Source organism: Plutella xylostella, chromosome 10, assembly GCF_932276165.1.
Source record: "Plutella xylostella chromosome 10, ilPluXylo3.1, whole genome shotgun sequence".
In the NCBI taxonomy this organism is placed as follows: domain Eukaryota; kingdom Metazoa; phylum Arthropoda; class Insecta; order Lepidoptera; family Plutellidae; genus Plutella; species Plutella xylostella.
The window spans coordinates 5,581,475-5,608,349 of NC_063990.1; the positions used below are offsets into that span (position 1 = coordinate 5,581,475).

Below are 26,875 nucleotides of genomic sequence, written 5' to 3' on the forward strand. Positions count from 1 at the left end.
AAAAATATACAAACATATTTTGCTATATTAGTAAGGCCACGTTTTAGGATACAAATATTCAAATATATACAAAAATGTCCTAGGCTTTGTTTTAGATCACCCAATAGTCTGTAAGGTAACATTGGATACCAAAGGTTTTCTTGTTATGGTTCTTATGACGGCCTACTACTTCATAATAATTAATTACTATCATATCTACTGAAGAAATACAGTAATTACAATAATGTTGCCTCGCTAACGATGTATGAGTATTGTTTAAGATAAGTATAATCAAAGCAGGTAATTCCTTTAAAACCATTTAACAGTACCCGAATAAAAATTTGCTTAAATCTAGCTTCATTGCACTCGTATTGGTATCTTTTAATTAACACTTTTGTGCGTTAACATACCGTAGAAATAACAAATTTCGTAAGCATAAAATTTAAAACGTTGAACAAATTGCATCGCCTGATAAAATTTCAAATAAGTGATTAATTTTGTAAACCCATAAATTAAATTCGTTATTTACAGACTCACACTTTGTACATTGATTACAATACCAGCCCTGTATATTTTTTTAAAATATTAGGTCCTTACATATGAAATTGGCGTTTTGTCGTACTGGCCACTTTGATCTCAAATATTACCTTTATGGTTAGGAATTCCAAATTCAAATTCATACAGCTATTTACTCATGCATTTGTGTTTCAAACCCCCTAATTCATTTGTTTTTTCTTCTTTTGTTTTTTTCTTTGCGTCACTCTGTTTACAAAATGGAAAACTTGAAATATCGCGTTATTTACGAGTATGAGTTCCACCGTGGCACCAGTGCTGCAAAAACGGCTCGAAGGATTAATGATGTGTATGGTGACGGTGTCGCAAAAGAAAACACAGTGCGTTTTTGGTTCCAACGTTTTCGTTCTGGAAATTTCGACCTGCAGGACAAGCCTCGTGGACGGCCGGAGACCAAAGTTGATAATGAAGAATTGAAGGCTATTGTGGAAGCGGATCCATCGCAAACCACGTCCGAGTTAGCTGCAGGCTCCGGTGTTAGTGATAAAACTATTCTAATCCACTTGAAGCAAATTGGGAAGGTGAAAAAGCTTGAAAGGTGGGTACCTCATGAATTGAGTGAAGCAAACCGACAAACGCGCGTCGACTGCTGCGTTACGATACTCAACCGGCACAATAATGAAGGAATTTTAAATCGAATCATTACCTGTGATGAAAAGTGGATCCTCTACGATAATCGGAAGCGCTCATCGCAATGGCTGAACCCTGGCGAACCAGCCAAATCCTGCCCTAAGCGAAAATTTACTAAAAAAAAGTTGCTTGTAAGTGTTTGGTGGACTAGTGCCGGTGTCGTTCACTACAGCTTTCTTAAATCTGGCCAGACGATTACGGCAGATATCTATTGTCAGCAACTGCAAACCATGATGGAAAAGCTAGCTGCTAAACAACCGAGGCTGGTCAATCGCTCTAGGCCACTGCTGCTTCAGGACAACGCTAGACCACACACTGCACGACAGACGGCTACCAAATTAGAGGAGCTTCAATTAGAATGTCTTAGACATCCACCGCACTCTCCGGACCTTGCTCCAACAGATTACCATTTTTTTCGCAATTTGGATAACTACTTGCAAGGAAAAAAATTCAACTCCGATGGGGCAGTCCAAACCGCCTTCAAAGATTTTATTGATTCCCGCCCGAATGGTTTTTTTAGTAAGGGGATCAATGAACTACCTATGAGATGGCAAAAGTGCATACATAGCAATGGTACATACTTTGATTAATTTAATATATTTCATTTAAAAAAAAACGACTTTATGTTCCTCCTATAGAAAACGCCAATTTCATATTTACATATGAAACGAGGTCCTTACGGACCTAATATGTGCTGTAACATATACTTTGAATCGTACGTGTAATATTAGGATATGGCCCCTGACGGTTGCATGGCTTGGTGTGATCGGAGGGAAGTACGAAATTTTGAGCGATGACTGTGACATACTTTAAGTTTCAATCTAAAAAATCGAAAAATCCATTTTCTTTTCAACTACTAAAAGGCACTATTGGCAATATTTTTTTTAATACTACTTTCCTAAAAGTAGCAAGTAAGCAAATACAAGTCATCGCTCAACAACCGTGGGTCAGTAACCTTGCTGTTCAATCAAACTAATGTAATTACGCTCACCAGATGTCCCCAGTTTGTGGCCATAAATAGTAGGAAACGGAAATTTAAAATAATTAATTCATATGAATTGTTTCTTTCCTAATTACCTACAAAAACACAAGTTCTAATACTTTGTAACATATAGTCAAAAAGATGTCAAATCAAGAAATTTTACATACCTTTTTATTTTACAAGGCAAAACTTTCTTTATATGCCAGGCATAATAATCTGTCAAGGACTCATGCTATATTTTACAAAGTTATAATTTCCATTCTCCATCCATATTGTAACCAAAAACTCAAGCTTTCCGTTTCCTACAATGTTATCAAAAACCCCTCTAGCGACATCTAGTGAGCAGCTGCATAACTTCTCAGCACTGCTTTACCGACAGTGCTACAATCGGGCTGGACGAGTCTGCATGTAGTTTCCCCGGTGGCGACGCTAGGTGGGTTCGCTCTTGACGGAGGAGGCGGCGGCGGCGGCGGCGCGCGCCTCCTCGGGCAGCCGCTCCGGGTTCGTGAGGATCTCCGTGGACGTGCACAGCACTCGCAGCGAGTTCAGCACCGCTGGGGGACCATAGACAAGAAAATATGAAGAGAAACTTTTTTGTCATCGAAAGGAGTATAATGGTAGAAATCATCTGCTGCACTTGTGTTAGATTGGGATATGTCAGCTAACAATAGCTTGCAAGGGTAATCGTAATACTCGAATTTCGACTCTTTGTGTTAGACAAAAAGCCAAAATTCGAGCATCACGACGACCCTTGCAAGCCAATTATATAAATTCGGGGGTCCAATATCTAATACAATAGTCTGACACAAGAAAATCAATAACACTACAAATGATAATGACACATACCGGGCCTCATCTCGACGAGCGAGCAGTGCTGCTCGGCCCACAGCAGCGTGGTCCGGACCAGGTCCGCGCCGCTGCCGCACGACACGCACGCGCTGAACGACTGCTGCAGCGCCGCCGCCACCACGCTGAACTGAACGCTGGGTTAAGGAACTTACAGGAGGGGATACAATTCCACAATAGACTGCGTAACAAACCGATAACCATTGTCATATTGGTTACACAGTTAAAAGTTACACGTAAAGGCTTTAAGGATGCGTAAGCTTTGTCAAATTTAATAGAAGTCGATGAATAAACTGTTGTGAGAAAGAAAGTTTTTGATAGGGACACTTTAGTTAGATCCTGTGTTTTTAATTTTTGAGTGATGTCATACTGTATACAGGGCGCTAATAAAACTTTGTTGGTCATGTGATTTTTTACTATGAGGAATAGTTTTTTTACGAATTTCATAAGTTCTTAGAACCTGCCTTCTATTGTTCTTCCACTTGTGCAACCACCTGTATAAATGATAGAACAGAAGGGCGATCCGGAATTTTTGTATGTTTTTTGACCGATCTAAATGGGCGCGCCTGTATATTTGATCCGGCCCATAAACGTATAATTATGTATGTAGATTACTTGTAATCCCAAAAACGCATATCAGTTCAAGGCTGATTGAACGAAATTATTGATTAACTTTATGATATCAATATTTGTGCAATGTTTATTCCTTATCAGATTTGTACTCACGTAGTTATACGATTACTTACAAATTTTGGCATTTTCCATAAATAATCTGATAGATATGAGAATTTTATGTGGCCGAGATAAAAGGGCGTTGTGCTCCACTTTAGTTTATTCTTTCGGATTATCTCAATATGTTCGTCCATAGTAGCAAAATTGCAGCAGCCTGTTTTAAAATGTCTGGATGAAGGATATGTGTGGAATTAAAACGCTGACAACGCTAGAGTGCTTAGACGTTTTAGAAAACGCGCTTCTTTTCAAAGGTTATCTTGAAGAGATTGCTATAACCAATAAGGCCGCCTTTTCGTACCGTTTTTAGGGTTCCGTAGCCAAAATGGCAAAAACGGAACCCTTATAGTTTCGTCATGTCCGTCTGTCCGCCTGTCCGTCTGTCCGTCTGTCCGTCTGTCACAGCCGATTTACTCGGAAACTATAAGTACTACAGTGATGAAATTTGATGGGAATATGTGTTGTATGAACCGCTACAAAAATATGACACTAAATAGTAAAAAAAAGAATTGGGGGTGGGGCCCCCCATACATGTAACTGAGGGATGAAATTTGTTTTTTCGATGTACATACCCGTGTGGGGTATCAATGGAAAGGTCTTTTAAAATGATATAAAGTTTTCTAAAAAACATTTTTCTTAAAGTGAACGGTTTTTGAGATATCAGCTCTCAAAGTCGTAAAAAGTATGTCCCCCCCCCTCTATTTTTATAACTACGGGGTATAAAATTCTAAAAAAAATAGAGGTGATGCATGCTAATTAACTCTTTCAACGATTTTTGGTTTGATCAAAGTATCTCTTATAGTTTTTGAGATAGGTTGATTTAACTGTAAATTATATTTGCTGCTACGGAACCCTTTGTGCGCGAGCCCGACTCGCACTTGGCCGGTTTTTATTTTAAAGTTTTATTTTTGTATTTTTTGTGTTTTGGTGCCAATAAAGAGGATTCTATTGTATTGTAAAAAAACAGTAAAGTCATGATTTTTATCCCGTCATGAAACATTTACACTAATCTCCTCTCCCTACAAATACCTACAGACAATCCCGCAACCACCCAACCCTACACACTCATTAAAAAGGATACGAGCCAATACTTCCAGTTGTGCAGCGTCCGGTTGGCGACGTGTCTGGCGAACATTTCGCGCAGGCGGCCGGCGCGCGCGCGCGACACCGGCGCGCCCGTCGCCGGCAGCAGAGAATGGCAGTTGCTGGAAACAACAACTATTATTACTATCACGTCTTGTGTGTATGTGCTGCCTTGAATGTACCTACTTCCTTGTGGGGTACGCACGGGAGAGCTACTGGTACGAAGTAAGTACTATGTTTCAGACTGTCGTGCAATAAGTATAAATAATGAAAAATTGTTTTGAAATAGATTGAAAGCTAAAAAGCATTGCAGATGGCAGCACTGTGGATTTTTGTTCTTTTTTTAACTCTCATTTGCAGAATGATAGTGATTATATAGCTAGTAAATAAATACCCAATAAACATACACTCAAATCCAAACATACATCCCATCCCAGTCCTGATACATAATTTTGGACACTATTGCTCGAAATTAAATTACATAATAGGTAAGTAAGAAATACTTACGAAATAGAATTGTTTAAACATTCGATTTGTTGTCGGAGGCTTTCCATCTCCTCTTTGATTTGGTTCCGCTCGGCCTTCAGTTGTTTGATGTACTCGGCGCCTTTCTGTAGCATCGCCGCCTTGCTCACCTGCGAAACGTATTATTTATATATAAATTATCTTCACCAAAGAATACATTTCACATGTATTCTTTGGTGAAGATAATTTATCCAGACTTGTCGTATGATAGAGAGACTATGTCGCTTTCAGGGAGCCTTTACGACAGTGACGTCACGAAGACAAGAAACAAAAAAGCAACATTAGCGGCGGGGTTGTTTTTGATGAGTGCCTGCAGCGTGTCAATGGCTTTCTAGTGCTAGTTTGCACCTGGATTCTTTATGATAGTGACGTCACGAAGCGTCCCTATTTACCTTAGCAGCCGGATTATTATTAAGATGCGGTATCAGCGACTGCAGCGTGTCGAAGCCGTTCTTGATGTTGTATCGTCTCTTCTGCTCGGCGTGCAGGTGGGTGCGTCGCGGCTCGCGCGGGGAGCCGGGCGACGGTGGCGGGGACGTGGACGATATATAGTGACGTCACGAAGATAATAATTACGTCACTTAGGGTCTGACGCTGACTGAGTAACGTTAGCGGTAGGTTTATGTTTTACCGAAGCCTTTTGACAACAAGAAAGAACATCTATTTACCTTAGCAGCAGGATTGTTGTTAAGATGCGGTATCAGCGACTGTAGCGTGTCGAAGCCGTTCTTGATGTTGTATCGTCTCTTCTGCTCGGCGTGCAGGTGCGTGCGTCGCGGCTCGCGCGGGGAGCCGGGCGACGGCGGCGGCGACGTGGACGGCGAGCCGAGGGCGTCCATGCACTGGGGAATGGAATGTTTGTTAGCTTCTTTGAAAGGTTGTATTTTAAAGGTGTAGAGGAGCTAAGGAAGGAGGTTCAGTTTCGTAGGTGTGAAAAGCCTTGCCTAAGATCTATAATCTAGTTGTAACTGTTATGCCCCATATTGTGCATAGACTTTTCTACTGTATCTGGCCGTGTATGTGGTCGAAATAAGTTTTTCCAACTACTTTTTTTATGTAATAGACAAACCTATGAGAATACATTATTTTCTCACACTGCTAGGACGTACATAATTGAATTGTGTTTCACCACGAACGATACATAACTTTCAACATTTGTTCAAGCAGGAGCCGAAATACACCACCCCATTTTAAACTAATAGTATTGAATTATAGCAAAAACCCAATGAAACACTGAGTGAACAATACTCACAATGGGCGACATGATGTCGCTGCCGATGGGCGAGGGCTGCGCGCGCGCCGCCGGCGACCGCGTGGGGTCACTGACCCCGGCCTCCTCGCCGGCGCTGCTCATCTTGTACACGCTTTGAGCTGCAACATAACGATAATATACATCAGATGCATTAAACAGACCTTATACTATACCATACCATCATCTATTAGTGATTCATAATAGGCGCTATTATAGAGTTTTCAAACTATCAAATTTATTAAAATACTTTAATTGCTGCTCAAACCTTTTACCGACTATTTGTGCTATATTTTTCTTATATCTAGCGTTTGCCACCGGGTTCTAAGGCTTGGCCAGTCAGATTAGCCAGTATTATTTAATACTAATAACTAACTGCCCAGGGTGCGCCGGACGTATACATATAAACCATATAGGTCCAACTGTTACGTCACTCGAAGGGACTCCTTTCGTAAATCTCATTTGTTGTACGATGATGCTACTCACAGTGTTGCTGCGACAGCAGCTGCGCCAGCATGACGCTGGCCTGCGGCAGCGCGGGCTCGCTGGCCACGCTGTTGAGCGGGGGCGGGCGCCTCCCCCCCGCGCCTCCCTCGCCCTGAGACGAGGTAGAGCGGGAGCGGAGCCGGATGGCGCCTGGGGTGGTCTCGCGCGCCTGTAGAGTGGGTAAACCATTATAGTACTTCGAAGTTTTAAGGTTTTAGGGATAAAGGACACTTTATAATATGGATATGCAAATTTTGGAATCGTGAGTTAATTCAAGCAAGCTTAGGGTTTTAAGTTATGTATTAATGTTTGCCGATCTTCGGAACGTGAGTTTATCCACGCAAGCTTAGAGTTTGTAGTTATGTATTAATGTTTTATCTTGGTGCCAAATAAATATATTCTATGGTTCTAAATATATCCTAAGACTGAAGGGCCGCCTTATTTATCTTCCAAACTTCTTGATCTTGCGCAGTGACAGACCAATCCTCCATCTGATACCAAGGTCGCCCATGGTATCTGTCATTGGCTTTGATACGATCAAGATATTTTAAAACCAGCGTATCTTTATTTATCACTCTCATTGCACATGATTTACCTACTTGATTTTAAATTGGAAGCATTCTGTTGTATCATTAAGTACCTATATGCATTTATCAGGAAATTGGTTTTACCCGATCGTTCAATACGATAAAAAATCTATGATAAATAATGAACAGCCAATAACAGGAACACAAAAATATGCATTCCAAATATAAATTGTCCATCTAATCAAAAACATCGAGTCAGCAACAGCCTGTCAAAAATCTAAACCTACGTTAGATTAGACGTAAACTCGCTTATCAACAAGGCGGATTAGCTACTATATTTATCGCAAGAAGGTACACTTTACCCTGGGCGCATGTTGCCGCGGCGTGGCCTCCGCCGGCGCTGATATCGACCAATCAGTGTTGAGCGCTGCCCCCAATGGAAGGCTATTCGACCGATAGCTCTCCTTACTCTGGACGCCGGCATTCACTCGACTGCTGCCTGATACCTGCGAAACAAACGTAGGATTAGGTCTCAATTACAAACAATGCCGTTATCAGTATTTGCGTACAGACGGTTCGCGAAATTGCCGCATTACGCAACGGTCTAGACGCGCTATCTGCCGCGCAGTGACGCGGGGGGCGGGGCTCGCGCGATCACACTAATCTGATTACCGCCAGGGTTGCCTTGTTTTAATGCAACAAATGTAATTATTTACTACACACCTTTCTTCAGTACATAATGTAAGGTCTTTTAAAAGGCCTATCAATCCATCTCTTCCATTCTAAAAATCATCAGGCCAGGTTTCCGCCAAAGCGGAGAGGAGAGATGTCTAATTTGTCTTCGCTTGATCCATTTCCACCGAAGCTAAGCGGAGAGATGTGGAAATAACGAAATCTGATTGGTTATTCCATTCCGGGCCTTACACAAGTTAAAACAAAATTCAAGCAGCTCTAAAACCACGTCAATCATCCACCAACCTGCTGCGAAGCCGGGGCCAGCGGCGGCGACGGCATCTTGAAGGCACGATTGCTCTGTTTAGCCGGCGCGGGCGCCAGGTACTGCCTCGCCTCATACGGAGCGGGCGCCTGGTTCGAATACGACCCGTAGTGGTTGTTGACCACAGGACTCGGGTACTGGTTGATGCGGGCCCGCGGCTTCTCTCGTGAGTAGGATGGCCGCCCCTGGATCACCATGGTGGAAGCGTATTTCGGGTTTTGGACAGGCTGCTGTAGCAGTGAGACAGTCTCTGGTGCTGTCTGCGACGGCGGTATACCTGCTGGAGAGTTACACTTAAATGGGACATGTTTCTTGTTTAGTTTGGCTCTTATTCGTTATAGATAGGTATAATATGAGAGTTGTACCTAAAGTAAGCACACATTCATTTTGAAAGCTTACAGTAAGGCTTTTCACATTGGAGTGGCTTTTTAAGAAGTCTCATTACCAACGCTTGTAATTTCCATTAATTTGGGGTACTTGATTTATTTATTTATTTACAAAAAACTAACACTATTATTACAGTTACAACCAATTCAATAGTGTAGCTACTTAACATAATTTTAAATACTTAATAATAATTTAAGGTCTAGAGCTAGACCCACAAACAATAACATTTAAAAACAAACAATTAAAATACAGGAGCCTCCCTATCCGTAACAGATAACAAACAAAGCAACTTTCGTGAATTCACTCAGCGGACAATGATGAATGTCCGTCCTATCATCGATCCTGTTCAAGAGGTGTATCGCGCGGGTGACGGGCACCTGCCGGAGCAGGGCGGTCCTGCCGCAGGGTGCAGCGAACGTGCGGGATTTACGCGATCTTAAAGAATTGCTAGGGACCGTCAGCCGCAGCTGCTGAAGTATACTGGGATTGCCAGTCTTTCCTCTCCATATCCTAAAAAGGTATAATGTCAACGCCAGATCACGACGAACTTCCAACCTATTGTAACCTACCATTCCTAGCACGAATAGAGTTGGGTACAACAGTGGGTATCCGGGATAGACTCCGTACAGTTTCATGTAGAGAAAACGTATGAATTTGTTCTGAATCTTGTCAATCATGCTACTGTACTTCACTTCACTAAGAGCCCACACTACGGCGTTGAACTCTAGTTTGCTACGAACTAAAGCATTAAATAGAGCTTTAATGGCCGTGATATTTTTAAAACCTCTAATTAAAGACTTGTTAAAAATCAATTAGCTAACTCACCTGCACTATACTTGGTGTACCCCGTATTCTCTTGCGGCTGCACGATCTTGCTCGTGTTCTGTGCGTAGTGCATGCGCTTCCCCCCGTACCCCGCGTCCCCCGCGGCCGGCTCGTAGTGCGCCGGCGCATACGACGGCGACACTTCCTGCGCCATCATGTTTGTCTGCATGTTTGTTTGCATGTCGGTCTGGACGTAAAGCCGCCCGCTGTCGTACATCTGCATACGCTCGTTCTTGATCGACGGCGACGCCATCGAAGGCATCATTTGCGTGTTGGTGTTAGTACCTAAAAAGGTTTACGATACGTGCAGTTGTTTTTAAGGTAGGTTTATTTGGGATTGCTGTGTAGAGGTAAATAATGAGTGGTAAGGGCGAAGCGTTGATGTATTCGGCCTTGGTCGAACTGGTTAAAATTAAAATATGTAGGGCAGCCTTTAAAAGCCGAATAGGACGACTACTTAATCACTCATATACAGGGTGTTAACTAGAATGCGTTTGAGCGGGAAATGGGGGTTAGTATTAGTCTAACCAAGCACGTTTCTAAGAAAAAAAACATCAGAATCTAGAATATTTATGTTTAAAGTCTAAAGTAAAGTGGAAAGTTTTACCTTAATCAAAAACATGGTCACCCTACACAAACACATAACCAATGAGACATTCGATTGCAAAAGAACACACACTGTAAATTTGTTATCAACTTCACTTTTCATAATTTATTTGATGTAACTATGATTGTAATTAATTACACAGTAGGTAATAACAATTATTAAATAAAATTGAAATTATTCATGGTGATTAATGACATACTAATCAACAATTAAACAGCTGATGTGCATAAAGTTTCATAGATCGTACAGAATATAATTTATGACTTTCTAGGAGCTCAGAACAATAATTAAACCTTTTTACTCAGAATAAGGTAAGCGTTTAGTATTCACCCTTGATACTCACCACATTTTATTTTTCTTTTATTACCTAAAGATGCGTACAGACCGGCCCAATGAACGCCCACCGATGGACATTTATCATACAAAATACAGGGGCAGATTGAGCAACGAAGGTCAACAAAACCCGTTCGTTGGCGTTCGTTTGGCCGGTCTGTATGCAGCTAAAGATAAAAGACCACAATGCATAACAGGATGATAACAGGGTCTACTTCAATGACGAATTGGTTTACTTTCACTCGCTCATCTCGATTTGTGTTGTGTACTTGCGATTGAGACGTCTTTGATGACGAATAGTACGGAAATCCTCATAATAAGTATGGCCTCACTTTAAATACCAGTAGAATAATAACAATCTCGCGTATCATAACCATCGAGTATTTATGATAGTCATTACCTTCTCTGTGGATCTAGTCTGTCAGTCAGTCATTGTTGTTTACTTGTTTACAATCATTTTTTACAATTATTACCTAAAAGGGAAAAGGTACCTACAATTCTATCTTTTGATTACCAAGCCTTGTTCCTCATTTCGTTTTATGTTGTGCTGTGCTGTGAATACGTGTGACCTATGTTATGAAGCATAAAATTAAAATGTTCTGTATTCATAAAAGATAATTGTGTATCAATAAAGTGATACTTATGGAGTAAAATAAAATGTCTACAATGGATTGGGTACTTTGAGTACCCAAAATCTCGGTAGGTACCTTGACGATGTGGCTCCACGAGTGTGGTGCAGATGCACGCATACTTTTTTATTGACCTTGGCTTTGAATTGTTTGGTCTTGATCTTGGCTTTCAAGTTCATGGTCATTCTGTCAAACGTACCTAAACCTGAATAGGGTGACTATGAAATTTTAAAATGTACTAAATAAAACTGTTTTATGTTGGTCAGCTTAAAGCAAATAAAATACGTTTTTTAATGTCTTATCGTGTTCAGTATCATCAGCTGTATCTACCATTTCCCGCTCCAACGCAATTAAGTTAACACCCTGTATTTCAAGTCATCTTATTTACACCTATACTTACAGTTACGATTAAACAAAACGTACCATGAATAGACATCTGGCTGGTTGGCATGGTGAGTGCGTTAGAATTTGTATTAGCGGCGACGGTGTATCCCTGACTATACGAGTCAGTGATACCGCTCCTGTACAGCGTCTCTTCAGCGCTGATCGTCGGCTCCTCAGGCACCGGCGGCAGGCGGTGGTGCGACGAGAGAATGTCTGACGAAACAAACCAATCACGTTACACGCGCCAATAAAAAACATACCTACAGCAATAAAGTAACCTCTGATAGATAACGTCAGTCCAATTGAACCCGAAAACCTCTCGTTATAATTAAGTTATAAATAGCTTTTACCTACACGTGTGATAGTGGTATTTACCGTGCAGAGGTTCCAATGTGTCCATAAAATCGTCGAGGTTGGGTTGCAGCGGGCCCAGGCTCGGCTGGATGAAGTCCGCCAAACTAGCTCCTCTTGCTGTGGAAATAATGTAAAATGATTGTGTTAGTAATGTCTTTCAATCAGTTTACCTACGAGAACAGTTCGCGTCTGACTAAACGAGCATTTTGGTAGATATCTATGACTAGCAATGGACTTTGTATTTTATGCTAAAATGGCTTTTTATAAGAACCAGTGAAGTGAGAACCAATGTTGTCAGATGCTGATGGTAATTTTTTTGGCGTTGCTCTGCTCTGCCTGCCTATGACCATAGATCGATACGTCTATTCAATATTTGGTCGGGTCGGGCACACGCTTGTATCCACAACACAGATTTTAAAAGCGATACAAGGCATACGAGTGAAACCTATATCCGAGTTGCAATAAGATCGCACAGGGATTCTATAACACAGCTTTGTATCTATGCAGTATGTGCTATTTATCGCAAATAGATAGGGCAATTAGGGCGCTGTATAGGTACATAAAATGAGTCTCACCGATCTCCCTCGGGTCAGGGAAGGCGAAGGGCTGGTGGCTGGAGATGGTGGAGAACAGCGTGTCACTCATGAAGCTGAGGTAGTCCTCGTCCGTGAGCATGCCGCCCGCCAGCTCGCCGCACTGCGACAGGGACTCCACCGTGTCCATGTCCGAGATCTGACGGGGTTAGATGGTATTGTAAACAAACAGTTTGAGGTTTGGGTAGCAGGGATTTGTAGATGGTAATCGGGCCTGGTTATTGGCTATAATTACGACTTCAGCGTGTCCATGTCCGAGATCCGACGGGATTAGACGGTATTGTGAGGAAGAGGTTGGAGTTGACGTAGCAGGGATTTTTGGTTATATCAAAACGACTCCAACTCAGAACTGACCGGTTAGGAGCTTATTTTGATAAGTTTGTGGTTTGCAGTTTAAAGGGTTTTTTTGCTCGTAAAGCTCATAATCAGGACTGGCTATTGGCTATTTAAAATCGATTATAGGTGAATAAGTCAGGGTTTTAAAATTTCTTTTAATGTGTAATTCCTTATTCGTGGGCACAAATATTTCCTTAAAAATACTGATATTTATAAACAACAAAAGAAAATATCTTACAGTATCCTGGACAGAGGTGTCGCCCTTGCCAAAGAGCCGCATTATATGAAACATCCGCCATTTTTTATATTCTGCTATGACTGCTTCTGCTCTTCTTTTCCAATATTTTCCTTCAAGTATTGTCGTCTGAAAATTCATAAGAGATATTAAAAGAGATAAGGAACATTATAAAAAGCAACAGTGTTATGGAATAATGCCATTAAAATGGTTTCAATGGGTTCACTCTAGCTTACAAAAACGAAGTTTCGAAGAGCAGCTGCGTTAACCACTAATCAATTTCGTAGGCTGCTCTTGTTTGTTCGTTTTTTAGAAAAAGCTAGTAGTAGTACATAACTCTCTGGATTAAAAGTGTAATACTAACCTCTGGCTTCACGTGGGTATCCACATCCAGCGGGGATGCGAACTGGCAAACCAGCGTGTTCTGTTTCTTTATGACTGAAAATAAAACAAAACGAAAGTCAATAAAAGTAATAAAAGAAAGAGCGCTTAAAAGCTGCGGCCGAACATTATGCCTACCTACTATGCTAAGATAGACAGCACTGTTATTGTAGTTTGCAAATAAAATTTCTTCAAACGTTTGGGCATAAACTACTTATACCCATAGAACCTTATTGGTCACCCTTTGAGCGTGTGTTTCGAACACTTGCTTGTAAACAAGTTCAATAACCTGTAAATCTTAAGCTAGCCGCAGATATATAAGTGTGACCCAGTACTTATCTAGACTTACACAAGTGATACTACTTAGGTACTGAGTATAATTATGTATTTATAATTGTTTTGTAAAGCGATTGTGAGAATCCCAATTGCTAAGATTAAGTTAGCTAATACCAAAACCCCTTTTTATAATAATAATAATAAAGTACTGAAAAATCCATACTGTGTACCTAAGACATAGTTAATAACATTACTGATATCTGGCATCATTCTGGCATTGATTAGGGCTTATGTTATAAAAGTTTCGTAAACGTAAGGTGGTCAGTAACTAAGGCATAACGTATACACAAGTATTTGCTGAACAAAATCTATTGCTCTTATTTATTCAATCAATTTATTTGGAGAACAGTTAAACTAATTTGTTTACGTTGGGTTTATATGATTGACATGACGTCAGAGATGTTACATGGCGCATTATCAGTCAGCCACAACAAAGTCGAATAATTGAGACCAAAAGTTCAATCGCTTTCCCATCTAATAAATAGATATTCTGATTAATTAACCTACTTATTTCTCAATAAAATAGTGACCTTCGTTTCGACGAAATGAACGAAATAACTACACGTGTCGTGAAGTATAACACGTGCTTGGTAACGTACTGGAGACCAGTCGATTAAATGACCTCAGCGGCGTCTGTAGGCACACCATCCACGGGTCAGTGTTATCAAGAGCCACTCTCAATAAATTATAAAACCAATAAAATTATCAACTTTTCGCAGGATACAAGTCCATAATTGAGTTAGGTAACAGAGTAGTACTTAATTTAAAAAAAAAAACCTTTTTAGGATGATGTAAAAAAATAAATGTATTTACTCACACTGCATGTGCCAGCACCTCCAGATAACATTGTTCAGTCTGATCTTGTCCTTCCACCGGAGCTTGATACCTTTGAAACGATTCCATTTAGGTGATGTTAATTTTTGTCTGAGAAATAAATAAAAAAGAACATTGTATAAATATGTTAACTTACCAAAAGCTACCCTTGTGCAACCTGTCACAAATTAATCAGAATAACAAATAAACTCATGGGATTTACTACATTAACTACAAAAGTCTTGCACTGAATTAGAAACATTGTTTCAGGGTGATAAATTATAGTAGACATTCTTGAAAAAAACAAAGTAAAAAACTTTTTTTGTTAAAAGAATTGGTAGGTTCTCCTATGTGAAGCTTAGTTGCCAGACAAATACTGAGCGAGTTATCAACTCCGCTATCAATAAGTGGTCTTAAGCCTATTTCAAATAAAATGTTGATAAGACACGGGGCTATCTTATCTGCTACCAATATCATGTAGCTAGGTAAATTAACACCCACATTGTGCCTGAAACAAGATCTACTTAAATATTTATTGTAATACACATTACGCAAAAACGGACTATTTAGAGGAATTGATATTTTAGAAAATGGTAGCTCTTTTCAAGATGAACAGAGTTCTAAGCTAGCTAGGAAATCACAAACATATCCAATATGAGATATATTATTATAGGTTCTACACATGGTAACAGGTGTTGGGTAGGAAATAATAATGGTTAAGGAAATTCTACACTTACAACAAGTTTATGATTTAATAACTTTATGACTTCATCTAATAAAGCAGAATTAAGATAAGCATTTTAGATAAAGAGGTTCATTAATTAGATGTATTATAATATCTTATGTTAGAGGAGGATTGGACAAATTGATTAAATGTATTAGTTGTGTTTGCTCATGTAAATTAATTATACAGTTAAAGCTTGCTCCTTTGTCTTTAGATTTATTGTTACAGGGATAATACTCTAGTAGTTTGTACACTTATAATGTTATAAATTACAATGTCACATAAAAATAGGAATATTTTTTGTCAATGAAATAAATAAAATATGTTAAATAATTATACTACACAAAGACATAACAAATTCATTGATAAAATTATAACTTTCCAATTAAGCATTTTAAGGATTAATTGTAAAGATTTATAACCAGCAGAAAACTAGGTAGATGCTATTTTTGTTTTCTATTCTTAATAATGCCCTAATGATGCCCCTTCTCCTATCATACAAGAGTTGTAAGTAATAATGTCTTAAAGTGGGAGTTTCACTGAAGGACCACAAAAATAAGGTAATTCACATGTCTTATGTATTATCATATAATTTTTCAGTTAATCAAGTTAGTTAGCTCTTGAATTATGTGGCAGTGGACCTGCCATATAAATGAACCGAAGAACCAATGACCAGTAGGGTAAACAAGTTCTTGTAGAGGACAACTATGTCCTACAGGCTGATGTTGATGATGATGATCATGAGCAACTATGTATTAATATTAATTTGTATGGTATGTATGGGCCACATAATATAATTTAAAATTTCTTAATTTAATCATCTGAATTTTATGTAATTAAACACTATTTGGTTATGTTATGTTTTCTGATATGTACCTAATTAGAAACTGAATGGATTTGCTATAAGTATTATCTAAATGTATCTAATTCCATACTATAGCAGCTGGTGTTATATGCATGTAACCGCTTCATAATATTTGTTATTGAGTTGTTGTAATCAGCACATCATAATTTTAACAATATGCTAAATATTAACAAGTTTGTAAGTATTCATAGGACTATTTATATCAGCGAGTGACCTGTGTCTTCAGGCCATTGTGACCTTTTCTTATCAACAAGCTAAGCCCAATGGAAACATACATTATATTTCCTCGTTTCAACCAGATTCAATTTTTAACCTTTTAGATAAAGTTTATACAATATCAGAAAAAAATGTTTGTTTACAACAATATGATGATAACCATGATGACTTACCTGTACGCCAAAGTCATGCACTTGAACAACTTGGTGAGGGATGTCTCTATGGACAGTTGTTGATGTTGTTGATAATCAAGTTTGTCAGGGACGAACGGTACTGGCGCCCCAGGGGCGGTGTAAGTGGCCACGACGGTTACTTTCTGGGCGTTCTGCTCCTCGTCGGGTACTGGGACAGCCAAATCATCAAAATCATCTTGTGCCTCTGCTTCAAAATGCGACACCATGAAATGTCCAGAATGTATGCTCTCCTTGCCAGTGCGAGCCTGGCGACTTTCAACGTGCGTCATCTTGGTTTAACTTCGTTTTAACAACTGCACATAACATAAATTTGTAACAAATGTAAATGTTTTCCTGTATTGTATCAACTTTTGGACTTGAACTTGGCCATATTTTTACAGCAGATAACTGCGCGAACTCCACATTTGTTGTACAAATGAAAAAAAAAACGCAGTTTTTGCCAATTTTGACATTTAACACTTTTTGTTGCCAGCGCAAAAAAACAATAGACTAAAGTGTTATTTAGTCTTATTTGCCAGGCTGTATCCCATCCTAACCCGACCCCCGAATCGATATTCGATTAGTATAATTATAGACTCGTGCTAGTTCTAAACACAGATTATTTTTTAGAATATGTCAAAGGTATTGCCAACTTTAGTCTGTGCTGAATGTCATTTCACAGCTGGTGATGGTGTTTTCAAAATATTTTTTTCGATTTGCGCCAATTTTTACAGTTTACGACAAAATAAACATATTCCATTTCATCCTACTATGAATTCTCCAGGGACTCGTTCTTCTCCTACCTATAAAAATCTTAAGATAAGAAACAAACAATCGCCAATAGAAATAAAAGAAAAACTCAGAAAGGTATATATATTGCAAGTACATTTAAATATACATACCTAATTATAATCAAAGTTGTTTTATCGTATACTTAAACTTTAAGTTCCATTTGATTTTCAGAGCTACCGAGAAAAAGTAAGCAGTTGTCGCAGTCTGCTTATTAACTCATTTCGGGGAGCAGCTATTGAAAATGAGGTTAAAATAACTTTGAATGAAATTTACAAAAAAACCTTTAATTTCGATGAAGATATATCGTCTGTTGAGGATGAGCAAATGCTTGATGAAATACGCAAAGAACTTGTAAAAGAGGAACTAGACTGGTATGTGTTTTGCTATCTTATAGAATGTGTACCTACACTACCTACATGTTACTTAACCCTATTAGCTCACAAATTCGAATTGTTCAACACTGGTAGGTATTAATCAATACCTAGATCCTAAAATTAAATTACTTACTCAATTGTTTGACGGTGCTGATGTGCTCCAATGTACAAAATTGTAAAACCCTTGTTAGAATGTTTCCCATGGCCTATGTACAAGTGCATTTGTCTTGTCTGTTGAGTTATGGTTCTTATTTTATTTAATTCAAATTATTTTTGCTTCTAGGTGGTTAGAAGAATATGAAAGATGCCAAAATTATAATATTGATTGGAGTTCAATAGAAGCTGAAAGTGTTATTTGTCCAGTATGTGAAAAAGCCAATTTAATATTTCGAAATGGTGAATTCTCTTGTTCAACTTGTAATATATTAGTTAAGACAGAAAAATGCATAGCAGATGTAAAAAGTATGCTTTTCAATTCAGTTGATAAACATAGTTCATTGTGTGACAGTGTAGTGCAGTTCACTGCTATCCCAGATGTAAATGGAACACATATTTATCTAATTTGCAGTGCATGTAATGACATGCAGTTAATAATCTGAAAAGGTGAGAAAAAAATCCTATTTATAAGAGTTGATTTTTCTATAATAATAATATTGTTATCTTGTCACAATTTCTTTTCTATCTTAATATATTTGTTACTTTTTTGTGTTTCCCTTTGAGACTTTAATAAACCCCAAGTGCATTGCTGGTAAAACTAGAGAGATTAAATAAAACAAGATTTACAAAATAAAAAATGACCTTTTATTTCATGAAGCTTGGTAACAAGGTATAATTATGTAAATTACTTATTACTTTCTCATTTATAGTCAGGTTAGAACATTTTATTACATCATTATGTGATTAATTGCTACCAAGAGATTAGACTAAACGGTAACTTGTATAAAATGTACATTGATATTATATAAAACAGTACCATAATTTACCGGCAGCATAATTGTAGTCCTTAGTAATAAGTGGTCATCTAATGTAAATTTGTCTAGGCCTGGAAACAAAATTTACCAGTGTAATACATTGCTTTCAGAATTAAGTCATACAGTTTTACAAGATAATCACTTACACAAACAAAGAATATGATGAATACACACACCTAAAGTTAAATAATGAATATTTAGACAATAGCTACAAACAGGGGTAATCAACAGGCACAGGCTTGGAAAATAGTTAATAAAACTGCTATAACTTATTTATAGAGTATTTTACATGATCTGATACGAAAATAGTCTTTAATTCCAATTGGCATTTGCAGATATTGTTTGTACTATGAACCAAATCATAAGGTGACAAGTTCCCTGAAAGAGTTTTATGTGAGTCCCCTCTCCCAATCTCCCTGCTTATAAGGTAACAATAATTATGACAATCAACTGAAAACATTACCTAATTATTGCAAACCTTAGCACTTATACAAATGTTGTGTGTTGTGACTTACATTATTTTAATGATCAACAAGAATAAGTCTAAACGTTAATGGCAGTGGTGCCATAAGATCAACATTAATGAAGCAAAATATATTTTTCTTTTATAACTAGTATAATCTAAGTACTTCTAATATTGATCCTGATGGCTTAGTTAAATCATAAGTAGTACCTATAAGCCACTATTTATTAAGTAGTATAATAATTTAATAATCATCACCTAAATTCTTAGCAAATAGAACCATGTTAGCATTCAAAATTGACAGTCTGTCTTTCCCTGGACATAGATCTCTCGCAAGCCTACTGGAGTTGTCTGCTTTGCAAGTGTTGGCCGGATACCTATGTTTGCCTAGTCACTATGTTGCGGATGCAACCCTTCAATGACCAAACTGTGCTATCTGTATTCCATATCTTGCCTAACTAATTCCAGAGTGGACCAGACAAAATATGGCTCAGTACCGCAACCTCATCCCGCAAACAAACCGTTGGAAAAACCTTTCAGTAAACAAGTCTCTACAATTTCGCGTATCACACTACATAAGTGTAATATTCCAGTATACACATATTCAGTGTAGACAGTGTAGATAACATCAAAATATTATAGTTAACGCCATTATCAAACTAATCATCGCTTAGGTGTGTTAGTAAAATACAAACAAACTAAAATAATCTCTACCCTACATAATATCAATGTTCAATTATTAATATTAATGATCTAATAAGAATATCAATCTAGAAACCTTCATAATCACAATTCCTTACAATCAGGTTATTGATAGCAATATATTTTATCCTTTAAATAGAATATGAAGTCGTCTAACATGATTAGTGTAACTCCGCCGGGTACTGCCACGTTCAGTCTTATGCTTGTCGATCGCGAGCTAGGAACTTACTATATGGGTAGACCTTGCACGTCCATGAGGTCTTCTTGAGCGTGTGAGTGCTGCGGGTGCTGGTGCGTGGAGGGCCCGAGGCCGAGGCCGGGCGCCACGGCGAAGGCGCCCAGGTGGTGCGGCCGCGGCCGGCGCGGGGAGCGCGCCGTGATCACGCGCGGCTTGTGGATCTCGTCCATCACTGATGGCGCTACGTAGGTGAAACCCTGCGAGTATGCAAAAAGCCTTCTATCTTGAATCTGTTAACCTCCAATATGATTTAAACAAAACTTTATAATCAGACCAATTTATACCTACATCATAATAACATACCAATACCAAGGCTTACCTCGGAACACCTTAAAATGCGAATTGCCGGCACTAGAGATTATATTTACCTGGAACATCATGTTGGCGCTGGCGCTGAGGGTGGACTCGTCGGGGGAGTCGATTGGAGTTTGCAGAGTGAATCTTGTGTCGAACTGGGAAACGTCGTCTTCGCTTGACTGTAATAGAAACAATTCAAGTTTTACTGAGTGATGGTGATGAAAGCATCATGGAATTTATAGCCCCCATCATAAATCATAGGTTTTTGATACATGTATTCATTTTAGTTATTTCCTAAAAATAATTAAATGTAATGACCAGTATGATAAACACACACTCGTGTGGAGACTACGAACAATTTAGGTACTAGACTAGACTAACAACCTCGATGATAATTAACACGTTCACGGACAATCCGTCGAGAGCCGTAATTAACCTTTCCTATGCCGAACAGCCGCGCACACATGTAACTGCCGTCTGCCGGCGCTTTTTGACCGTTCAGAGCGCCCGCGCGGGAATCACATTTATATGAATATTTGGGTATTATTGTTTGGTACTCAATAATGTATTGATTGTAATTTATTGTCAGATAGGTAATGAACGTGCTACAATGAATTTTATTGGTTATAATTGTTTTATTTGATTTCTGTAGGTCATTGATTACAGATTTTTACTTGAAACTGCACCCATCACAGAAAAATACGTCTTTTTCAATATAATTTTAGTTTCAATCCAGGATTTTTTATATTTATTACTTGAAGAGATTATACAGCTATCAACTGATATCTATAAAATATAAACTTTAGAGGAAATAGATTCATAATTTATATTTTGAAAAGTGATTATAATTTGCTTTATTTCAAAAGACTCCATTTTCTGTACATGTGCATGTGTGCGTGACAAGAGCTTGCTCCAGTGCGCCGTGTTCCAGATCTGTCCCAAATCAAGGGTGTTCACTTTTGATGAAATAAAACATGAATGATAATTATTTTTATAATCTTTCGTATTTTAGCATACTGAATTATAAAAACTTAAACGTAAGTTACTTACTGAATCATATTTACTTTTTTGTTAACCTACTTCCAACAAATATCATACTATAAATACATACATATATAAATACATATATTTATTTATATAAATAGGACAGGTAATCACCCTCTCAGACTCATCTATACACCGATAGCATTCTAAAGAGCCTAAACTTCACGTTCAGTAGAGAAAAGATCCTAAAAAATAAAACACGCTGTATATCAACCCAACGCACTTCGTGTGCATACACGAGCGGCGGCCATTTTGTTTTCGTATGTGTGTGTGTGAATTTTGGATGCACCTTGATAAATATTGATATTCCCTAATATTTTGGCTCTTTATTGAAAAAACCGATATAAATATGTATTATCAATAAAATTATCTTTATAAATGAAATAAATTTTTTATTGATGTTTTTACATAACAGACTAGAAAACAGCTTACAAAGTTACGCACCCTTCAGGCAATAATCCGGTACAATTTTAGATCGATAAAAACTCGATTTTTTGTAATTTTTTATAATATTGATTTATCACTATACCTTCAAAATCGAATAAATAACAAGAAAACATAGTATTTACTTTCCTTGTGACGTTTTTTCGATACGAAATCACGAATTTATTACCAACAGTCGCGAGTACAAGGACTGTTCAAGGTACCAAAATTTGAATTTCGCGCTACAAGTAAACAAGTGAAGTTTTTGACTCAATGAATGTTGTCGATGGTTGTTTCATTCATATAGAATAAATAACAGGTGATTTCATACTCTATTTCGTGGTATTTAATAACTAAAATCACAAAAATCGCGATGAAGTGCTCTTGGGACAGATCTGTCACTAGGCAGACAAGGGGGGTTGGGACAGATCTGGCACACGGCATTCTAGAGGTTAAGTATCCTTGTAATATGACTACGCGCCTGTGGCCGTCCAACTTCTATTGATTGAAACCGACGAACCGTCAACAGCCGTATCATTTCCGTATTCTTAACAGGAGATGCATGATTTAGTGTCGTATTGTGCTTATTCATTTGTTTCTAGGTGTCATAACAAAGAACTTGTCGGGGTTTCTTTTGCACACACATAAGTGAACTTTATAGTCACATACCGCCTGTCGCCGTAACCGTTACAAATAAAAATAACCTTCCAGAAGTTAGTGTCACGGCGCGCGCGTCGCGGAAATGTTGTGTAGAACGGGTGGTAGTCTGGTAATTTTTGTGGCAAATTACGAGGTAAATTAATAATAAATCGATAAATATCATACTGTTTTGCATATAGGATACCTACCTATTCGATTCAAATACTATAATTACTTAAATGGAACATAGAATAGCGAAGATATAACTGTAATGAGGAACTAGAAAATTTTAGCTTTTGTTGAGGAACCCCTTTGTTTAATCTTACTATATCAGCTTTATTTATTGTAAATAGCATGCTAAAAGTGGAACTTTGTATCTGAAAAACGTGGAAATCCTATTTGAAAATGATTCGGTCCTTGAAAAAAACTGGCGGCTGCCGCCTGTAGCCGTAGATGTCACTATACGCATTGTTGGATATGCATGATGTGGCGGACCGCTTGTAGACGATACCGTCTATGGCCGTAACTGTCACATTACGTAAATAAAATATGTTGAGATACGGCAATACGTTTCAAGGCGGAACGATAAAATGTATGGGATTTTTAGGTGTCATATCAAAATATTTTCCAACCATCAATTGTCCGTGAACGTGTTAAGGATGATGAAGGCAGACTACCGAGTGCTCCTTGAGCCTTGATGTCCAGCAGGAGACGGTCACAAGCAGCTAATGATAAACACGTAACTAAAAAATGCGCTATTAGCTTGTAGCCTACCAATTTAGGTTTAATAGGAGGTTCCAGCCTCCGTGCGAACACTTCATCCCAGCGCACGTGCTTAAAGAAGGCGTGGCCCCGCACGGCGGCGGCCCCGCTGGCGCCGAGGCGCTGCGTCTCCGAGCGCTTCATGAGGCGGCGGATGAGGTCGCGAGCGTCCTGCGTCAGGTACGCGGGTAGCATCAGCTTGCCTTTGAGGATCTTCTCTATGGTCTTGGTCCGGTTGTCGCCGGTGAACGGTGGCTGTAGTGGTAGTTGAAGTAATTAGAGACAGATATTAGTGGTAAAAAGTCGTGGGCGAAATGCAATGATTGAGATGGCGTGTTTTATCTTAGGAACTCATTTATGTGGTCTGGACTGGACTGTAATACCCAAAGGGGTAAGTACTCTGAGGTGAGTCGCAAATTAACTGCATGTTTTATTGTATCTTGCTGCTCAAGGAGTTTCCTTCCCCATTTTTCGAAAAGAAGTTATAAAACAATACGTATTTTTTGCACCAATAAGAGTGATTACCTGACCAATCAGCATGTCATACATCAAGGCACCCAGGCTCCACCAGTCTACAGCTTTTCCATGTCCACTTCTGGTTAGAATTTCTGGAGCCCTGGTATTAAAAATCGTATAGAATGAAATATGTGTTGATATTGAATAATATTTAAATACTATTCTGAATGGCATAAATTATACTGTCTTATACACAAAGTTTGTTTGCATTGTAGGTTAACAAAATATATATTTTTAAAAATCTTTCTAACTTACAAAGTTTAAACTTGTGCTAAAAGTATTACATATTCTGTAAATTAGCATACATTTATACCTAATATAAAAAAGGCTTCTCCTCTTCCTTACTTACATGTATTCGATAGTGCCGCAGAATGTGTGTGTAACGATTCCTTCTTGGATGTGCTCCTTGCACAACCCAAAGTCAGTCAGTTTGACATGGCCCTGGGCGTCCAGCAGGACATTTTCAGGTTTGAGGTCTCGGTAAATTATTCCTAAGCTATGCAAATGTTCTAAAGCCAGTATTATCTCAGATAAGTAGAAGCTGAAACAATAGTGAATTAAAAGTTATTGCTCAGCTCAATGTTCGATTGTTATTTATACTATGCATAGAAATACAACAGATCATTTTATTTCCAGTAGTAGTAAGGTAATAATTAATCAATTATATATATATTGGTTGTAACTACAAGCAACTGATTTGATTCATACATGAGTAAGTTATAGTAAAATAATGAAATACAAACCATGCAGTATCTTCTAGAAATATACCCTCTCTCTCAAGGTGCATAAATAGTTCCCCTCCACTTAAATATTCCAAAATTAAGTATAACTTTCCACCTGTTTGGAAAGCATATACTAATTCAACAATGAATGGATGCTGTAAAGAAAAAAAAAATATTACATTTCTTTACAAGACAATTCATTTGTAAGTAGAATCAGAAAATATTATACCTTCACAGCTTCCAAAATGTTTCTTTCAGCTTTAGTGTGTGCGGTATCTTTTTGGTTGCGTACAATGGAAGCCTTTTTCAACACTTTCATAGCAAAGTGGGCCCCGGCATCAGGCCCAGTTATTTTGCGAACTTGAAAAACCTTTCCATATCCACCTTTGCCAAGTACTTTGCGCAGCTCAAAGTCTTGAGGTCCAAGACGCTTGCAGAGACCCGGGTTCACATTGTCCTCACATAGCTGGATGGTTTCTGAACCTTCAGCCCTGTAAAAATAAGCCAGTAAGTATGTAAAATATGCCTGTCTAAACTGAACTAATCATTATTAACTAATTATTATTATGATTTAAAACACACTAAACAGTAAGTATGTATGTTAATTTATAACAGATAATATCACATACCTATGCTACATAATTAACAGGTAAATTAGAGTGATAAAAACTACCTCAATTTAGGTAAATATGTTTTTATGATAAAAATCAATAACCAAAATCAACGTACATATATTACTTCTCTGTTCAATATTGCAAGATAGTGATTTGATAAAGTGGCCTAGAGGCACTATTATGATGAAAATGATAAATGGAGATACTTACTCAGCTATTGTGTTCACATTCAGTTCAGGGTCATAGTCAACCTAAAACAAATGATAAAACACATGATATAACAATATTATAAGAAAGAGATCTAAATAAACTTAATACAATAACTGACACTTTATAATTAATTGATATGGAATAGAAATACAAAGATGTATTTTTTTAAAACATATTTAAAAGCAATTAATGATTTTAGTACATTTTAAGATTGATATAACATGGTATTTAAAAGGTCTTGAAAGCAACCATTTCACCCTTGACTTTATTCTGGGAAGAAAAATTAGGTTAGTTGCAAAACAAGGTAAAATCATGATCACCAGAATTATGGAATAATAGATAGTGACAAAAAATTACCTCATCAATTTCTATAATATCATCTTCATCAGAATCTACCACCGTAACTGTATCCACTTCTAAATCCAAATCAAAAACATCTGCCATATAAGATGACATTTCAAGAAAATCACATCAGCACATGCACTTTAATCTAAACTAACCAAGTTTAGATATTTTATATGTAACAATGGTGATTTAAACAGTGAATAACTTTTATTCAGATGCTATGTGTAGTTATAATGGATAATTCAACTTTTATTGCAAAAAATTCAAGCAAATACAGCAATCTCAAACGCTTCTGTCAGTCACGCACGTTCGTTCATGTTGACGTAACGTAAAAAAATTGCGTCTGCTCTGTGTGCCAGTGTGGCCAGCAAAGTAAAAAATCTAAGCGCGGTTCCGACATTATTCTGAGGTTAAAATGTACTTACAACAAGTGCTTACATTGCACGCTATAGGATGATGCGTGAATGTTAGCTAGAAACATTAAAGCTTGCTTATGAGATTGAATAGTAATGTTGCATGCTGACAGTCGTCACCCGCACCATCCAATACCACGGAAAGTAGCTGTCATTACAAGAGTGAGTGCGCCAAAAAAAAAGGTTAGCTATAATCAAGGACTTTGTACAGCAAACCTCAGAATAAATTAAATTAAATAAATAACAGAGTCACTTGTAACATTTTACAAAGAAACAAAGCAAAAGGTTGTAAGTTGCAACCCGTATACGTGTACCACAGATTATTTTTGTTAGCTATGCTCAAGCCATATCAACAAGTGACATGATATGCGTACATTCAAAAAATATGAAAAATATTTACAATAAACTTCTATTTAAATTGTAAATTTAAAATAATTATAATTGATGCAGAAATTAAATAAAATTAATAAGTTTTCTAAACAATTTTACACTTTACCTCCAATATTTCTCAAAACAATACCCTTAATAAATAAATAACATTAAATTTATGATT

General features: G+C 37.9%; 3 protein-coding genes across 5 annotated transcripts; 1 reads left to right on the top strand and 2 right to left on the bottom strand.

Moving 5' to 3' along the window:
* Nucleotides 1-1,868: 1,868 nt before the first annotated feature.
* On the bottom strand, nucleotides 1,869-17,252 carry LOC105380573 (carbohydrate-responsive element-binding protein). Of its 3 annotated transcripts, none has more exons than XM_038118190.2 (17): nucleotides 16,798-17,252; nucleotides 14,824-14,930; nucleotides 13,654-13,727; nucleotides 13,293-13,418; nucleotides 12,701-12,857; nucleotides 12,147-12,242; nucleotides 11,811-11,984; nucleotides 9,819-10,103; nucleotides 8,588-8,883; nucleotides 7,972-8,115; nucleotides 7,083-7,251; nucleotides 6,600-6,718; nucleotides 6,016-6,189; nucleotides 5,330-5,457; nucleotides 4,821-4,944; nucleotides 3,011-3,140; nucleotides 1,869-2,718 (listed from the first exon to the last, which is right to left on the bottom strand). In XM_038118190.2, exons 1-17 carry the CDS (start codon nucleotides 17,085-17,087, stop codon nucleotides 2,594-2,596), a joined length of 2,718 nt encoding a protein of 905 aa, XP_037974118.2. In that variant the 5' UTR covers nucleotides 17,088-17,252; the 3' UTR covers nucleotides 1,869-2,593. The 3 variants fall into 3 exon arrangements, with proteins under 3 accessions (XP_037974118.2, XP_037974117.2, XP_037974119.2); XM_038118189.2 differs by having other exon boundaries at nucleotides 8,588-8,886; XM_038118191.2 differs by lacking the exon at nucleotides 16,798-17,252 and adding an exon at nucleotides 14,977-15,794 and having other exon boundaries at nucleotides 8,588-8,886; nucleotides 14,824-14,892.
* A 163-nt stretch (nucleotides 17,253-17,415) lies between these two features.
* On the top strand, nucleotides 17,416-18,658 carry LOC105380574. Its single transcript, XM_011550157.3, has 3 exons — nucleotides 17,416-17,664; nucleotides 17,761-17,960; nucleotides 18,247-18,658. The coding sequence occupies exons 1-3, from the start codon at nucleotides 17,431-17,433 to the stop codon at nucleotides 18,560-18,562; spliced, it is 750 nt and encodes a 249-aa protein (XP_011548459.3). The 5' UTR covers nucleotides 17,416-17,430; the 3' UTR covers nucleotides 18,563-18,658.
* An 83-nt stretch (nucleotides 18,659-18,741) lies between these two features.
* Nucleotides 18,742-26,237, bottom strand: LOC105380575 (ribosomal protein S6 kinase beta-2). The gene is made up of 10 exons (XM_038118192.2): nucleotides 25,922-26,237; nucleotides 25,565-25,605; nucleotides 24,970-25,231; nucleotides 24,762-24,895; nucleotides 24,368-24,559; nucleotides 24,028-24,118; nucleotides 23,515-23,757; nucleotides 20,706-20,813; nucleotides 20,329-20,534; nucleotides 18,742-19,005 (listed from the first exon to the last, which is right to left on the bottom strand). Coding segments are annotated over exons 1-10 (1,377 nt in total). The 5' UTR covers nucleotides 26,021-26,237; the 3' UTR covers nucleotides 18,742-19,004.
* Nucleotides 26,238-26,875: the final 638 nt, after the last annotated feature.